This window comes from Manis pentadactyla, chromosome X (assembly GCF_030020395.1).
Source record: "Manis pentadactyla isolate mManPen7 chromosome X, mManPen7.hap1, whole genome shotgun sequence".
NCBI lineage: Eukaryota > Metazoa > Chordata > Mammalia > Pholidota > Manidae > Manis > Manis pentadactyla.
Genome location: NC_080038.1, coordinates 47330976 through 47349133, shown reverse-complemented (window position 1 = coordinate 47349133; position 18158 = coordinate 47330976). Strand labels below are relative to the sequence as shown.

Genomic DNA, 18158 nt, shown 5'->3' with positions numbered 1-18158 from the left:
GCCTTATCCCTCCCTTCCGACACATCCTCCCGAGTCCCTTTCCCTTTGGTAACTGTTCGTCCATTCTTGGATTCTGTGATTCTGCTGCTGTTTTGTTCCTTAAGTTTTTTCTTTGCTCTTATACTCCACAGATGAATGAAATCATTGTCTTCCTCTGCCTTGCTTATTTCACTTAGCATAATACCCTGTAGCTCCATCCATGTTGTTGCAAATGATAGGATTTCTTTTCTTCTTATGGCTGAATAATATTCCATTGTGTGTATATACCACCTCTTCTTTATCCATTCATCTACTGATGGACACTTAGGTTGCTTCCATTTCTTGGCTATTGTAAATAGTGCTGCGATAAACATAGGGGTGCATCTGTCTTTTTCAAACTGGGCTGCTGTATTCTTAGGGTAAATTCCTAGAAGTGGAATTCCTGGGTCAAATGGTATTTCTATTTTGAGCTTTTTGAGGAACCTCCATACTGCTTTCCACAATGGTTGAACGAATTTGCATTCCCACCAGCAGTGTAGGAGGGTTCCCCTTTCTCCACATCCTTGCCAACATTTGTTGTTGTTTGTCTTTTGGACGGTGGCGATCCTTACTGGTGTGAGGTGATTTCTCATTGCGGTTTTAATTTGCATTTCTCTGATGACAAGCAATGTGGAGCATCTTTTCATGTGTCTGTTGGCCATCTGAATTTCTTCTTTGGAGAACTGTCTATTCAACTCCTCTGCCCATTTTTTAATTGGATTATTTACTTTTTCTTTGTGGAGGTGCATGAGCTCTTTATATATTTCGGATGTCAACCCTTTATCAGATCTGTCATTTATGAATATGTTCTCCCATATTGGAGAATGCCTTTTTGTTCTACTGATGGTGTCCTTTGCTGTACAGAAGCTTTTCAGCTTGATACAGTCCCACTTGTTCATTTTTGCTTTTGTTTCCCTTGCCTGGGGAGATATGTTCATGAAGAAGTTGTTCACGTTTATGTACAATAAATTTTTGCCTATGTTTATTTCTAAGATTTTTATGGTTTCGTGATCTACGTTCAAGTCTTTGATCCATTTTGAGTTCACTTTTGTGTATGGGTTAAACAGTGATCCAGTTTCATTCTCTTACATGTAGCTGTCCAGTTTTTCCAACACCAGCCATTGAAGAGGCTGTTATTTCCCCATTGTATATCCATGGCTCCTTTATCATACATTAATTGACCGTATATGTTTGAGTTAATATCTGGAGCCTCTATTCTGTTCCACAGGTCTGTGGCTCTGTTCTTGTGCAAGGACCAAAGTGTCTTGATTACTGTGGCTTTGTAGTAGAGCTTGAAGTTGGGAAGCGAGATCCCCCCTGCTTTATTCTTCCTTCTCAGGATTGCTTTGGCTATTCGGGGTCTTTTGGGATTCCATATGAATTTTAAAACTATTCGTTCCAGTTCGTTGAAAAATGCTGTTGGTATTTTGATAGGGATTGCATTGAATCTGTAGATTGCTTTAGGCCGGGTGGCTATTTTGACAGTATTAATTCTTCCTGTCGAAGAGCTTGGGATGAGTTTCCATTTGTTAGTGCCGTCTTTAATTTCTCTTAAGAGTGTCTTATAGTTTTCAGGGTATAGGTCTTTCACTTCCTTGGTTAGGTTTATTCCTAGGTACTTTATTTTTTTTGATGCAATTGTGAATGGAATGTTTTCCTGATTTCTCTATCTGCTAGTTCCTCGTTAGTGTATAGGATAGCAACAGATTTCTGTGTATTAATTTTGTATCCTGCAACTTTGCTGAATTCAGTTATTAGTTCTAGTAGTTTTGGAGTGGAGTCATTAGGGTTTTTTATGTACAATATCATGTCATCTGCAAATAGTGACAGTTTGACCTCTTTAACAATCTGAATGCCTTTTATTTCTTTGTTTTGTCTGATCGCCGTTGCTAGGACCTCCAGTACTATGTTGAATAACAGTGGGGAGAGTGGGGATCCCTGTCTTGTTCCCGATCTTAGAGGAAAAGCTTTCAGCTTCTCGCTGTTCAGTATGATGTTGGCTGTGGGTTTATCATATATGGCCTTTATTATGTTGAGGTACTTGCCCTCCATGCCCATTTTGTTGAGAGTTTTTATCATGAATGGATGTTGAATTTTGTCGAATGCTTTCTCAGCATCTATGGAGATGATCATGTGGTTTTTGTCCTTTTTGTTGATGTGGTGGATGATGTTGATGGATTTTCAAATGTTGTACCATCCTTGCATCCCTGGGATGATTCCCACTTGGTCATGGTGTATGATCCTCTTGATGTATTTTTGAATTCAGTTTGCTAATATTTTGTTGAGTATTTTTGCATCTACGTTCATCAGGGATATTGGTCTGTAATTTTCTATTTTGGTGGGGTCTTTGCCTGGTTTTGGTATTAGGGTGATGCTGACTTCATGAAATGAGTTTGTAAGTATTACCCCCTCTTCTATTTTTTGGAAAACTTTAAGGAGAATGTCTTCTCTATACGTCTTGTCTATATGTCTAATAAAATTCAGTGGATAATCCGTGTGGTCCGGTGGTTTTGTTCTTGTGTAGTTTTTTGATTACCAATTCAATTTCGTTGCTGGTAATTGGTCTGTTTAGATTTTCTGTTTCTTCCTTGGTCAGACTTGGAAGGTTGTATTTTTCTAGGAAGTTGTCCATTTCTTCTAGGTTTTCCAGCTTGTTAGCATATAGATTCTCATAGTATTCTCTAATAACTCTTTGTATTTCTGTGTGGTCCGTTGTAATTTTTCCTTTCTCATTTCTGATTCTGTTGATCTGTGTAGATTCTCTTTTTCTGTTAAAAGGTCTGGCTAGAGGCTTATCTATTTTTCTTATTTTCTCAAAGAACCAGCTCTTGGTTTCATTGATTTTTTCTTCTATTGTTTTATTCCTCTCAATTTTACTTATTTCTTCTCTGATCTTTATTATGTCCCTCCTTCTGTTGACTTTCGTCCTCATTTGTACTTCTTTTTCCAGTTTTGATAATTGTGATGTTAAACTATTCATTTGGGATTGTTCTTCGTTCTGTAAATATGCCTGGATTGCTATATATGTTCCTCTTAAAACTGCTTTCGCTGCGTCCCACAGAAGTTGGGACTTTGTGTTGTTTTTGTCATTTGTTTCCATATATTGCTTGATCTCTATTTTGATTTGGTCGTTGATCCATTGATTATTTAGGAGCATGTTGTTTAGCCTCCATGTTTTTGTGAGCCTTTTTGCTCTCTTTGTACAATTTCTAGTTTCATACTTCTGTGGTCTGAGAAGTTGGTTGGTAGAATTTCAATCTTTTTGTATTTACTGAGGCTCTTTTTGTGGCCTCGTATGTGTTCTATTTTGGGGAATGTTCCATGTGCACTTGAGAAGAATGTGTATCCTGTTGCTTTTGGGTGTAGAGTTCTATAGATTTCCATTAGGTCCATCTGTTCTAGTGTGTTGTTCAGTGCCTCTGTGTCCTTACTTATTTTCTGTGTGGTAGATCTATCCTTTGGAGTGAGTGGTGTGTTGATGTCTCCTAAAATGAATGCATTGTATTCTATTTCCTCCTTTAATTCTGTTAGTATTTGTTTCACATATGCTGGTGCTCCTGTATTGGGTGCATATATATTTATAATGGTTATACACTCTTGTTGGATTGACCCCTTTATCATTATGTAATGTCCTTCTTTATCTCAAGTTAGTTTCTTTGTTTTGAAGTCTATTTTTTCTGATACAAGTACTTAACGTCTGCTTTTTCTCCCTGTTGTTTGCATGAAATATCTTTTCCCATCCCTTGACTTTTAGTGTGTGTATGTCTTTGGGTTTGAGGTGAGTCTCTTGTAAGCAGCACATAGATGGGTCTTGCTTTTTTATCCATTCTATTACTCTGTGTCTTTTGATTGGTGCATTCAGTCCATTTACATTTAGGGTGATTATTGAAAGATATGTACTTATTGCTATTGCAGGCTTTAAGTTTGTGGTTACCAAAGTTTCATGGTTAGCTTCTTTACTATCTTACTGTCTAACTTAACTCGCTTATTAAGCCATTATAAACACAGTTTGATGATTCTTTATTTCTCTCCCTTCTGATTCCTCCTCCTCCATTCTTTATATGTTACGTGTTTTATTTTGTGCTCTTTTGTGTTTCCTTTGACTGCTTCTGTGGTTAGTTGATTTTATTTGTTGCCTTTAGTTAGTATTTGGTTGGTCTGCTTTCTTTGCTGAGATTTTATTTTCTCTGGTGACATCTGTTTAGCCTTAGGAGTGCTTCCATCTAGAGCAGTCCCTCTGAAATGCCCTGTAGATGTGGTTTGTCGGAGGCAAATTCCCTCGACTTTTGCTTATCTGGGATTTGTTTAATCCCTCCTTCATATTTAAATGATTATCGTGCTGGATACAGTATTCTTGGTTCAAGGCCCTTCTGTTTCATTGCATTAAATATATCATGCCATTCTCTTCTGGCCTGTAAGGTTTCTGTTGAGAAGTCTCATAATAACCTGATTGATTTTCCTGTGGTAGGTGACCTTTTTTCTCTCTCTGGCTGCCTTTAATACTCTGTCCTTGCCTTTGATCTTTGCCATTTTAATTATTATGTGTCTTGGTGTTGTCCTCCTTGGGTCCCTTGAGTTTGGAGTTCTGTGTACTTCCGTGGTCTGAGAGGGTATTTCCTCCCCCAGTTTGGGGAAGTTTTCAGCAATTATTTCTTCAAAGACACTTTCTGTCCCTTTTTCTCTCTCTTCTTCTTCTGGTACCCCTACAATGCGAATATTGTTCCATTTGGATTGTTCACACAGTTCTCTTAATATTCTTTCTTTCCTGGAGATCCTTTTATCTCTCTCTGTGTCTAGTTCTCTGCGTTCCTGTTCTCTGATTTCTATTCCATTAATGGCCTCTTGTATCTCGTCCATTCTGTTTTTAAGTCCTTCCAGAGATTGTTTTATTTCTGTATTCTCCTTCCTTAGCTCCTGCATATTATTCTGCAAGTCCATCAGTATGGTTAGCTTTATTTTGAATTCTTTTTCAGGAAGATTGGTTAAATCTATCTCCTCAGATTCCCTCTCAGGGGAGGATGTCTGGGTTAGTCTGGTCTGTATCAAATTCTTCCGCCTTTTCATGGCGATAGAGGTAGTCATGTGCAGTTGGTACATGTGTCAGCTGGGAGAACCAAGACCCTTTCTACTTCCTCCTGGCCTTCCTTTCCTGGGAGAACGGTGACCCCTAGCGGCTTGTGTGGTGCAGCTGCGTGCAAACGGGGTCTCTGATTCTTGCCCAGCTGCTGTGGAGTAAGCTCCGCGATTGCTGTGGGCATGACCGGTCTCAGGCTGCTGCTCCGCTCTGGTGGGAGGCTGTTTATCGCCGTCAGGGACCTCCGAGCTGTGTTGCCGCCCAGGGGTTAGGGCGCCCGGAGTTCCCCTGGTTTCTCAGCTTCTCGGCTGAGTGAGCCAGGACACTTCCATCCAGCTGTGAGGTCCCGGTCCCTTAAGACTTTCAAAAAGCATTTGCTTTTCTTTGTCCCAGGGGAGCCAGCTGCAGGGACCTGCTCACAGGTCTTACTGTCCCGTTTCCCTAGTATCCAGCATCCCATGCACTGTGTGTCTGCGCTCTGTTGCAGATGGTTAGGGCTGGGTGTTTAGCAGTTCTGGGCTCCCTCTGCCTCCCTGCTCCGAGTCCTCTCCTCCCACCGGGAGCTGGGGTGAGTGGCGCTTGGGTCCCACTGGGCCGGGGCTTGTATCTTACCCCCTTCTTGAGGTGCTGGGTTCTCGCAGGTGTAGGTATAGCCTGGCTGTTGTCCTGTATCTTCTGGTCACTCTTTTAGGAATAGTTGTATTTACAAAAATATAAGTTTTGGGGAGGAGATTTCTGCTGTCCTACTCATGCTGCCCTCTTGGCTCCTCCCCCTCGCATTTTTTATTTTGAAGGAAAAAATGTATCATGGTTTCATATTGGTACTTCAAATTGAAATTATTATTTTCAGTTTAACATCATTGATCTTTATGTTTGAGTCTCTAGTTAGTCTTGCTAAAATTCTTAGTTCCTAGCAACACTAACATATTACATTTACTTTATCTTATTCTGTATATAATAATTTGAAAGTCCCAAGAAGATATATTTGTAACAATTTGATTATTGAAGGCTATTTAACATTTCCTTGAGGTACTTTTGTCTAATGGCTCATTGCCATATACAGTTGTGTTCCTATGTTTTAAAGTAATTTGAAAGAATTCTTTGAGTGTTTAACCAGCTAAATATATAGTCAGGTTTCTTGTTTAGCTTTCAATTTTTAAGGGATTGCTCTTCTTAGCATTTTTATTTTTTCCAACTTTAATTTTGAAAAATTTCAAACCTACAGAAAATATGAAAGAATAGTACAGTGAACATCCATATACCTTTCACCTAAGAGTCATCAATGAATATTTTTCCCTTTTGTTTTCTCTCTTGTCTTTCTTGATTCTCTCCCTCCGTCTGCATTACACACTATTTTTTGTTTTTGCCATACCATTTGAAGGACATTGCAGACTTCAACTGTAAATATTTCAGCATGCTAAGAAGGGATTCTCCTCCATAACCATGATTCCATACTACACCTAAGTAAATTAATAATAATTTCATATCTAATATCTCACTATGAACTAGGAAATTCAAATTTCCCTAGTTGTTTCAAAAGTGTCTTTCATAGTTTTTTGTTTTAAACTATGACCCAGTCGAGATTCATGTATTGTTTTTGGTTGTTCTGTCTCTTCAGTTTCTTTTAATCCCCTCACATTTTTTCATGACATTGATCTTTTGAAGAGTCTGTGTGTTGTCTTGAAGAATGGATATGTTATGGATACATTGTAGATATGTTAGTTTCCTTTCATTATAGCTTGTTCTTCCTAGCCTAGTATTTCCTCCTATAAATTGGAAGTTTGATCTAGGCTGGAGGCTTGATGGATTTGTATGAAGTAATTTTATGGCAAAATATTTCATTGCTGATGCTGTGTACTTTATATTGCATCATGCCAGGAGGCACATAATGTCAGGATTTTCCACTATTCATTATGCTCAGTTTGATCCTCAGTTAAGGCATTGATCGCCAGATCTCTTAATGCTAAATGTGTACTTTTTCCTTTGTAAGTAGTCTTTAGGGTGATTCTTTGGCATCTTGGGAATATCTTGTTCCCCAACAATTTTTTTACTGATTGGTTTTCACATTTTGATTTAATTTTGTTTTATAATTATCTAAAGTCTTTATATGGTTCTAAAACCAAAAGTGTAATACAGTGTACATGAAAAGAAGTTTAGCTTCCTGTCCTGTTTCCTTCACCTTCCTTCCTCTATGCATAACCATTTTAATTAGTTTTTAGATTATCTGTTGTTATTGTTGTTAAAAATAAACATTTGTATGCAAATATATTCATATCCTCTCAGATAAAAGGTAGCTTTCTATTGTACACCTTTCCTGTTTTACTTACAACATGTCCAGGAAACCACTCTATAACAGTACATAGAGATCTTCAGAAAGGCTTCTCTAATACATATATATATATATATTCATGTCCTTCCTGTGCTTGAAGTCATTCAGTGGTAGTACACCTCCCTTGGTATAAAGTCCAAACCTTATGAGGCCTGAAAGGCCCTTTATCATCTGGCTTCTTCATGTGCCCTCCAGCCTTGCCTTTCCCCCAATACATTTGCATGTGTGCATGCACACAGGTGCACACAGTTGCTACTGTTGCCATGTTGAACCACATTTTGTTTTGGTGGGTTGTTTTATTTTTTATTTTTTTGGCTTTTGAAGTTTGCTAAAGTTGATTATTCCTTTGAATTGCTTTAATTTCCTTTAATGAACCATGAGTTAACCCTGGTTTTGCATGTGATGCTCCTATCTGCATAGCATATTACTACTTTTCTCATTTCTCAATATCCTTCCTGTAGGCTTGAGCTTAAAAATTCCTGGAAGCCTTCTTAGCCTCAGAGTCTAAGTTAGGTGCCCTTCTTGTGTGCTAACTCAACACTCTTTGTTTATCATGGTTTTGGTACTCACCATACGGCATTCTGATTGTTTACTTACTCTGTTAGTCCATGACCTCTTTGAGCACAGGAACCACAGCTCACAGGATGTGAGTGCCCCAGTACCTGGCACTTGGAGGGCATCCAATAAATATTCATTAACTAAAAGTGGCAGAAAGGCACAAGTCCAGACATGCATTGCAGTATCCATAAGACTTAAAACCAAACTCAAGTAGAATTTGCTCAGATCAAGTGGTGATCAGAGCAGAAAATTTCAGTTGCCTTATTCATTGTGCAGACCAGCCTGTGTGGGAGCCTCTAGGTCACCCTGGGATGGTGCTGGCTGATGGCCTGGGCTGAGAGCCAGAGAGGGCCCCACCAACTGCTCCTCCTTGGAGATGGAGAGGTTGACAGGACCTGGGGGTTGGGCTAGAGATGAGAGAGCAGCAGCAGTCTGTAATTCCCAGGGATGATGGGAGTGGTTACTGTGGGCAGGACCTAGCAGGAGGAGCTGAGTTGGGAAAGAACCTGCCTTCTGCATGGGAGCAGGCGCCCAGGCCCCCACTTGGTCAAGCCTCTCTTCTGGGCCTGGGCTCAGGGGCCTGGCCCTTCTTGATGTTGCTGGGCCTGGGGTTTACAGGATGCCCAGGCTGAGGAAGAGATCAAGCAGGAAATGAACACACTGCAGCAGAAGCTGAATGAGCAGCAGAGTGTGCTTCAGCGTATTGCTGCCCCCAATATGAAGGCCATGGAAAAGCTGGAAAGTGTCCGAGACAAGTTCCAGGAGACCTCAGATGGTAAGATTTCCCCCTTTTACTTGGGTGTAAGATGAAAGCAGGAGCCTGGAGGTATGGCAAGGTCTCTTGTTAGACATCACAACTACTCCTGTTTTTATTGCTTTCTTCCTTGAAACTTCCAAGAGCCCTAAACAGTAGGGGTTATCACACCTTTCTATAGAATATAAAACTGCTGAGGTTCAGCGAGGGCAAATGACCTACTCAAGGTCACACAGCTGGTTGCTGATAGAGCCCAGGGAAGCATCCATGTTTATGTGGCTCCAAGCCCATATTTTTTCCTTTGCACTACATGGCCGACCAACTGGATACAAGTGGTTGTAGGACTGTTTCCCTAGGGCCCTTCCTAGGCATTCCTTTCCCTTTGGGATGTCCCTGCCCTGTGGATTGTCATCTGCATGTCATTCTTGCCATGGCCCGGTCTTTAGCCATGGCAGAGCCTGGGCACTGAGGGGTCACATGTCTTTCCCTTGTGGCAGAGTTTGAGGCTGCCCGAAAGCGAGCCAAGAAGGCCAAGCAGGCATTTGAACAGATCAAGAAGGAACGCTTTGACCGCTTCAATGCTTGTTTTGAATCTGTGGCGACCAACATTGATGAGATCTACAAGGCCCTGTCCCGCAACAGCAGTGCCCAGGTAGGCTGGACCCCCTTACCCAGCCAGTCCCTACCATCCTGTTGCTCTTCCTTTTAGTCTTCCTGTCCTCATCCCCTTCCAGATCCAGACCCAGTTCCTCACCCATCTGCATTTCCCCTAGGCATTCCTGGGCCCTGAGAACCCGGAGGAGCCCTACTTGGATGGCATCAACTACAATTGTGTGGCTCCTGGCAAACGTTTCCGGCCTATGGACAACTTGTCAGGGGGGGAGAAAACAGTGGCAGCTCTGGCTCTGCTCTTTGCCATCCACAGGTAAGGCTGAGCCCCCCAGGGGAGTTGGCAGAGAGACTGAACTGAAGCCACTGGAGGCTCTGGGACCCAAGGATATGCAGAGATTTGTAGAGGTGAAGATGTTTTGGTGGAATCTGGATTGTGCCCCTTTTTCCCTACCTGCTACAGCATATCTGGCCTTGGTTTCCTGGACCTGTCTTCCTCATCCACCCTCATCCACTCAGCGTGCCCTCACTGTCCCCTGCATGTGTTCAGTCCCACCACCAGGCTTTTGCTCACATGATTGCTGGCTAATAAGCCCTTTCCATGCAAATCTATCATGACCATTACCTACCACCCCATCACATCTCATTTTCTTCCTCCTGTTCCTCTAGGAAGCCTGCTTTGACCATAGGCATACCCTGACCTCCCCCTCCTGAATGCCAGTAGTACTTGAATCTGACTCCCACAACTTAGTGCTTGATTATACAGTGTCATTCAGGGAGCATATCTTGAGGGCTACTTTGTACCAGAGCGTGTTGAGGGATTAGGGACACAAATGAGTCAGAAATGGGCTCTGTCCTCAAGGAGCTCATGGTCTAGTGGAAGCCAGATGTGTAAATAGACAGTGAGTCTCATGTTATAACCAGCTGAGTATATGTGCTGTGGATGCACAGAGGAGGGAAGCCAACCCAGTCTAGAGGAGGGTGCGTGGGTGGTGAGGGGAAGCTTTGAAGGGCAGGTAACACTTGAGCAGGAAATGTGAAGGGTGAGTACAGGTTCACCAGGGAGACAGCAGGCTTCCAGATGGCGGTGTGGCCTGTTTAGAGGCAGGGAGCTATGGCAGCATGGTGCAGTGGGTAGGTGGGTTGGGCCTCCATGTAGCCTGGTCAGTGTGACCAGAGCCTAGGACCGCTTTATTTCCCTAGCCAGATGGAAGCTCTGGAGAGGCCATGTCCTCTCCTGGTTCTGTAGGGCCCTGGAGTGTACAGCTGTATGCAGAGGTGGGCTCAGTTGGTGTATTGGCCTGTAGAGGCTTAGGCAACATTAAGACCTGGGTTTTTAATCTCTGAAGAAGTGGAGGGGGTAGTTGGCCTATGTGATGGGCCCTGGGGCTGTCCTGCCCCACCTCTGCTCCATTAGTGTCAGCTCACTTACTGGTTCCCTCCCAGCTACAAGCCAGCCCCCTTCTTCGTCCTGGATGAGATCGATGCCGCCCTGGATAACACCAACATTGGCAAGGTGGGTGCAAGGAAAGTGGGTCCCGGGAGGGAGGCCCCTAGGTTGGGGCTGGGTTTCAGGGAGCAGCACCTGAGTGCGCCCTAGCCATTTCTGCTGCCTGCTGTCTGTGCCTGGGAGGCTGGGCCCAGGGTCATCACACCGTGTTAGTCAGTGGCGTCCTCTCAACCTCTCTTCCCCCTACCTTCCACCATCCTCCCCACCCTCTCTGCCTCTGATTCTGACTGGGAAACACAAGAGAGTGTTAGGGCTTGAGCCCTGCTAAGTGCATGGTGGCCCCTCCCACAGGTGGCAAATTACATCAAGGAGCAGTCCACTTGCAACTTCCAGGCCATCGTCATCTCTCTCAAGGAGGAGTTCTATACCAAGGCTGAGAGCCTCATTGGAGTCTACCCTGAGGTAGGACGGGCCTGGCTCAGGAGCCAGTCCCACTCCCTGCCTGACTTCCCAGGGCAGAAAGGGAAGGCTTCAGTGGAGGGACATGGGGGTGGGGGAGCACAGGGACTCAGGTCCTGAAAGGCCATCTGGGCATGTTGGAGCAAGCCCTGCCCTGGAGGCTTAGCCAGCCCAGTTTGGCAGGGCCATTGTATTTTGGGGCAGGTGGAAAGGCCAGGCAGAGGCAGCCAGAAAGCAGAGAAAAGTAGAGTGTGCAGGTAGGCAGGGAGAGAAGGCACATGGGACTGAGCACATCCTCTCACACTCAGAGAGAACCATTGCCTGGGCTTTGGGCAGGTATGTAGGGAGGAGGGTTTGAGGACCCCAGTCCTAGGGTGCTAGACCCCTCTTAATTCTCTCCTTACAATTTCATTTTTCTTTTTCTCCCTCCTCCTTTAGCAAGGGGACTGTGTGATCAGCAAAGTCCTGACCTTCGACCTCACCAAGTACCCAGATGCCAACCCTAACCCTAATGAGCAGTAGCAGTAGTTCTACCCTCCTGCCCTGTCTGGATCCCTAAGCTGCCCCTCTCTCAGTCTCTGAATATTTGGCTTCCAACCTTACCCTACCTCTTGTCCCTGTTTATGATATAGTCATAGGATTTAGGCACTGCTATCAAGCATGAAGAGGAACAGAGGTGATGTTAGGTCTGGAGCAAAAATTCCTGAGCTACAGGGAGCATCCTGGCCTTTGGAAGGAGGTGCTGAGCTGAATTGAGCTTAACAGGGCCATCTGTCTTTCCCCTTCTCCCCTTCCCTCCTCCCCCCATCACCCATAATCATAGGTCCCTTGGGCCCCCCTTGCATTTTGGCTTGCGTGTGTGTGTGTGTCTGCATGTGCGTGTGTTTGCAGAATAAACTTACTGGAGACCCATTTTAGAAGGACACTAGGCTGAATTTGATCCCAAGAGAGCTTGTATGACAGCATCCCAGAGCTGGGTTAAGGTATTCAGGACCTCATAGGGGTCAGGCATTCTCATGAAGCCATCCTCATTCACTCTTGTGTTTTCATTTGTGTATTAATCAAATACATGCTGAGCACCCTCTATTTGTCAGGCTCTATGGTAGAAATACAGAGCTGAATCAGACATGATCTCTATCTTCCTGCTAAGGAGATGGAGTGGTTTTATGAGTTCATGTGGTTAGTTGAATTACATTATAGGTGCTTTGAATTTGAGAAGAGGACGATCACCTCCCAGGCTTCCTGGAGAAGGTGATGTTTGAGCTGGACCTTGACAGATGGGTAGGATTTGGTCAGGCACTAGGAGCAGAGCCTGGGCTCTGGGGACAGACAATTGTGGAATCTAGTCCCCACCCCCTCCTTTTTTTGTAATCACTTACTAGTTTGACATTGGGTAAGTCATTTGACCTTTCTGTGCCTCAGTTTCCTCATCTGTAAAATGGGGCTAACAATATAAACCTACCTCATAGGATTTAATGATGTCAGGCTCCTCACTGGAGGCCTTATCCCCTCTTGGAGCCCACTAGGTAGTGACCCCTCAGAATACAAGCCTTCTCATGCCTGGATCCCTGAAGGCTTCTGATCCCAGTTGTTAGGGACAGAAGGAACCTCCAAATCTGGGAGATGCTGAATGCCCTGGCTATTAGGAAATTTCCAGGGCACTGATGGGGTTTGCCTGGTAAGCAGAGGGCCTAAGGAAACCTATAGCTTCAACCATGTATGGTAACCATGTGCCTGAGCCCCAGCTTGGGTCATGAGGAAGTAGGGGAGAGGTAGCCTGGGCCACATCCCTGCCAAATGTGTGTGATGTTCCTTTTGGGAACAAACCATGTTAGCTGCAGGGACCGTGCAGAGGCAGCACAGCCTGTTGCCATGAGGTCAGCCTTTGCTCATTCACATATACTGTCAGACCATCACCTCGTCCTGATCTGTGTATTCCATTTTTGTTTTTTAAAAGTTAAATCAGGGCTCACTTGTCCCCTCCTGGCGTGAGCAGGGAGCTCTGTCTGTCCTCACTGTATCTCTCAATAAAAGCCTCCCTGGCTCTCCTACCTTAAAAAAAAAAGTTAAATCAGTTATAATTACCCAAGTAATGCACGAGTCCATTCTCTTTCTAAGAAACTAGATTGTTATAGGTAAAGCTAGCCTCATTTGACTACCATTCCTCTCTCCCTGCTAACTGCTGTTGTTGTATTATCCGTCTAGACTTTAAGACTTTTACATCTGTGAAATCATTGAAAATATGGTGTATTTAATGCAAATGGTATATTGAATCATGCTACAGTTTGCTTTCTCTGCTTAACAATGAGATCTACGCATGTTGCAAAATGTAGATTCAGTTCACTCTGTAATTGCTGTATCGAGTGCCATCATATGACTACCACATCTTACCCATTTCTCTTGTGACAGACCATAGGACTGTTTTCTGTTCTTGCTATTACAAGATACTACACAGGAGCATTGTGTGAGTGTGTGTGTATGAGCTTACCTAGGGTTACTTCCTAGAAGTTGAATTGCAGAATCATAGGCTATTTATATTTTTGTTTTAAATAGACACTTCCAAATTGCCCTCCTGTACTATATACTCAATATGGTTCTTGAGGTTGTCTTAGGTCTAACGTCATTACCTACTTGTTTCCTCCTAAGTAGTGACATCCATGAAACCGCAGGTTTGATGTGCTAATTATGTATTTTTCTAATACATACTAAAAGGCATAACAGTCAAATAATAAATTTGTGTCCAACCAAAGAAATCACTTACCACCAGTGGTACATGTGCTGTAGTTTGGAAAATGCTGTCATATCTGGAAGAGCACACTTTGGGAGTCACCTTGATTCAAATCTTAGCTTTAGAAACTGGAGCCTATTACTTCACCTCCCTGAGCCTCTGCTTCCTCACACAGGAAAGAAGATAATATGCACCCACCTTGCAGTACTGCAGGAAAGGTGAAGTGAAATATGGTTGAAGGAATTTGGCTGGCAGGAAATCATCACAGGCTCTTTGAAGTAGTGATTCCCCACTTCATAGATGAGGAAACTAAGGCCCGAGAAGGTTAAATGACCCTGCTACCAGATTACAGGATTTAAGCCCAGATCCTCCGATTCAATCTTGTTCTTTCTGCACTGTGGGAGTGGTTATCAACTGTGGCTGTGTACCATAATCACTTGTAAAGTTTTTTATGTTTCCTTTTTAAAAATCAAAGCAATATGTATATACTGGTTACAAAATAAAGTAGTACAGAAGGGCTAGTAATGAAAAGCAACAGTTCCCTGCTGCACCCCTACATCCAAAAAATGTGGAACTCCTTGCTCTGGTCCCACCCCTGGAATTCTAATTCAGTAGGTGTGGGTAATCATCTGGATAATAATCCCTACCTCACAGGGTAGAAAGAATCACATGAGGTGCCTTGGGCTGAGGCCTAACATGCAGGAATAGGAGCACTACAAAAGACTTAAGTCCTGAGGATCAGAGGCGGCTTGACTTGTCTTGAGATAGTGGGAGAACCTAGACTTCAACTTGAATCTCCTGTGTGCTGGCTGTGTGCTTTCCCACTGTGCCACACTGCCTTGTATCATCACAAGGCAGCATGTGCTCAGTGAAGGCTGTGCTCAGAGAGCAGACACCATGGTGTGTTTCTAAGAGCAAGCTGATCTGAGTAGAATCCCTAGGGCTTATTGGACACTAGGTTGATTCCCTTGTACTGCGGACCCAGTAGCCTTGTCTAGGGAGCTGAAGAGTACTCCATGATGGTGTCTTAGTTTAATTGGGTACTTCACTCTGAAAATCAGTGTTGTACACTGGGGACAGAAACCTTTACCTTGCCTTTGAGGAGTTCACTGTCTAGTTGGGGAGGCAATTCATAAAACAGCCATTCACCATACAGTGTGATCAGTGCTCTGGACAGGAGCACAGAGAAAGGGGGGCCATCTAGCTTAGGTAGAGGTTCAGGGAACACATCCTCTAGTCTAGGAGGTGACTTCTGAGCTGAGTCTTAAGAGACTGGTAGGAATTAGCCAGTTGAGGAAGTGGAAGGAATTTCCAGGTAGTAGGATTCATTCATCCAGTTCAGTAAATCTTGGCTAAGCACCTCCTGTGTGCAGTGAGGCTCTCCCAAGCCAAGACTCTGATTCCCTCTTTCCTCCCTCAAGAGATGTTTTTGAGGGCTTTCCCACATATGCAAAAGACCTGAGGGCAAACAGCAAAGCAGCTCTGAAATACTGAAGCATAAGGTTTTGTGAGGTGGAGAAGAGCAGCAGGAAATGAAGCTAGAGGCATAGTCAGGAATCAGATTTGAAGAGGGTAGTAAGAATCTGGCAACAGTTTTAATTTGTCTCATGGAACAATGTGGTTCCCAAACTGGCTGTGCATGAGAAATGCACGGGACATTCTGAGGGCCCAACCTCTAAGTCCCTTTTCTGTAGCTGGGGCGAGGCCTCAGGATCTTGTTGCTTATAATGACTTTGGGGTGCAGCCACATTTAGGAACTGTAGCCTGAACACTGTGGGGGAGCCATGGAATGGTTTTAAGCAGCTGAGACTCTGGGTCAGATGTGAATTTAACAAACCCCTTTCTGGCCAGCCAGTGTGGAAGTGGATTGAGTTAAATGCTCCTGCTGTACGCCCCAGTTTGTAGTTCCCTGCTGCTCAGCTTCTCACACTGTACTATGTTTGCTTGCTTTGCCTCTCTGACTAGGCTGTAAGCACCACAAGGGTAGGCACGGGGTTATCTACTACTGGTATCCCCAGCAAAAAGCACAGTGCCTGAACAAAAACAAGCACCCAATAAATAGTTTTTAAATGCATGAATGCATTTGTGAGTGAGCGAATGGAGACAGGGAGATTACTTAGGAAACTATTGAAAATACCAGGAGGCCAATTCATGGGCAAGGGGGAATGGATTAGAGGTAATAAAGTGTTAACTGTTAAGATGAACCAGGCTTGGTGACTGATTGGATGTGGAGGGTAAGTGAGGTGACAGAATGAATACCCATTAATAACCAAGATTCCTACCCTGACCCATCATTCTCCTTCCTCATCCATCTGAATCAAAATCTTCCAGCCTCCTCAGCAACTGGAATTCCTCTCTCAACATTGTTAAACATTTTCTGTGTGCTGTGTGGTCTCCCCCTAACCGTAGCCATTGAATCATTCATCCAGTTCAATAAATCTTGGCTAAGCACCTCCTGTGTGCAGTGAGGCTCTTCCAGGCCAGGACTCTGACTCCCTCTTTCCTACCTCAAGAGATGTTTTTGAGGGCTTCCCCAGGTAAGACACCCTTTACACAGTAACTTACAGTGAGATATCCAGATGTCAAAACTAAGAGAACTTTCAGGTTTTATTCAACCCCCTCCTAAGGCCCTTGGAGGGGTACACACTTGCTCAAGATCCCACTAATAGGAAGTGTTAGAGCCAGAACTGGAACCTAAATTCCCTTTCCACATCATCCCTAGAGCCGTGATCTCTCCCATTGCAGATCAGGACAGGCCGAGGTGGCCAGGGAGAAGGTGGGACTTAGGTTGGCCTTGAAGGTCCATGTACTGGACAGGCCATACAAAAAGCTTGCCAGTTACACTGCCCCCTTCTGGAAACCCTCAGCAAACCTGCCATGCCCACAGTCCCTTCTAAGGGGTTTCTTAAGCATGAGTTGCCTCACATTCCTGGCCACAGATGGTTAGGTTGGGATAGTGTGTGACTCAAGGACAGCCAATCTCTAGGCTGGCCTGTGGCCTATTAAATGGTGGACTGATGTAAGAACTACACCTCATGGGAATGGCCTGTATTAAATTGCAAATGTATGAAACATCATTTTTCAGGGAGGCTGAATGTGAAGCTTTCAAAAGTGAACAATTAGAGAATTAGGCTTGGGGTTGATTAATGATTGTGCATTGAGTCCCCTATACATAATTTTATTGTTGTTAACAACCATTTGATCAATAAATATGAGAGATGCCCTCTCAAAAAAGAAAAGTGAACAATTAATTAGGATTTAGCATGGCAGAAGTGGTGGTGTATGAGGGGTGCCAGAAACTAAACAGCAAAAGCAAGGAGAAGGCTGCAGAAGCCATGAGACATTTGTATCATGAGAACATGGGGTCACAAGGTAGCAGAAGCCTTGAAGCAGCAAGACAACAGTGGGCCAAGAGGACACTGAAGCCATAGGAGCTCCAATGTAGCAGGAGCCAGGAGGAATAGAAACCATTACCCTGACTGAATCTTGAGATCCATGAAGCAGCAGAAGGCTTGAATAGACTAGATCCATGAGGCAGTAGAAGTGGTAAGACTGTAAGCCACAAAGTAGCTGGAGCCATGTGGTAGCAAGGCAGCAGAAATTACAAGGAAGCAGAAGCTACAACAGAGAAGCCCTGGAGTAATTGGAACTGATGCCTCAGAAGCCAGGAAACAAGAGCCAGGAGGCCCAGAAGTTGTGAGGTGCTGAAGGCCATGCACTATATGGGAGGGGAGCTGAAAGGAGGTAGTCAGTAGCAGTAGGAGGAGTATAAGTACAGCCAAAAAGAAGTTGAGTCACCATTTTGGGAAGCACTAGAGAAGGGAGCAACATGCCTGCAGCTGAGCGGGTGACGAGATAAGCCAGGCTCTAGAGCTGCTTTGGATCATGAACAATTTTCAAGTTTCTGTTCTGTGAGGCTGCCTGTGTAGCTGTTTTTGTCTTCCTTATTTCCCTGTGAATGCTTCAATAAATCTCCATCACTAACTTGAGTGTGTCTGTTCTTGTAATCTGAGAGGTTAACACTGCTATGGGGAGTGGGGCAGTAGGTCTTCGAGGTGAATTTGAACCAAGACAGGTGGGGACTCACTGTTTTCTCTCATACCCTTACTGGGACTTTTCATTCATTTACTTAATCGGCTTTTTTTTCATTCACTCATCCACTCATTGATTTATTCACTT

The 18158-nt window shown here is 43.9% G+C and overlaps 1 protein-coding gene across 2 annotated transcripts in view; it reads left to right on the top strand.

Annotated features, from left to right (window-relative positions):
- The window catches only part of SMC1A (structural maintenance of chromosomes 1A), a 57228-nt gene that overhangs the window by 33138 nt on the left and 5932 nt on the right, over positions 1–18158 (top strand). The window contains exons 20-25 of one of the 2 annotated variants that reach the window (XM_036919069.2): positions 8598–8754; positions 9231–9385; positions 9507–9658; positions 10789–10858; positions 11144–11254; positions 11690–17963. In XM_036919069.2, coding sequence (XP_036774964.1) covers positions 8598–8754; positions 9231–9385; positions 9507–9658; positions 10789–10858; positions 11144–11254; positions 11690–11773 — 729 coding nt within the window. In that variant the 3' untranslated portion in view covers positions 11774–17963. Of the gene's footprint in view, positions 1–8597; positions 8755–9230; positions 9386–9506; positions 9659–10788; positions 10859–11143; positions 11255–11689; positions 17964–18158 lie in introns of those variants that run through there. The other variant, XM_036919068.2, reaches the window with a different exon arrangement.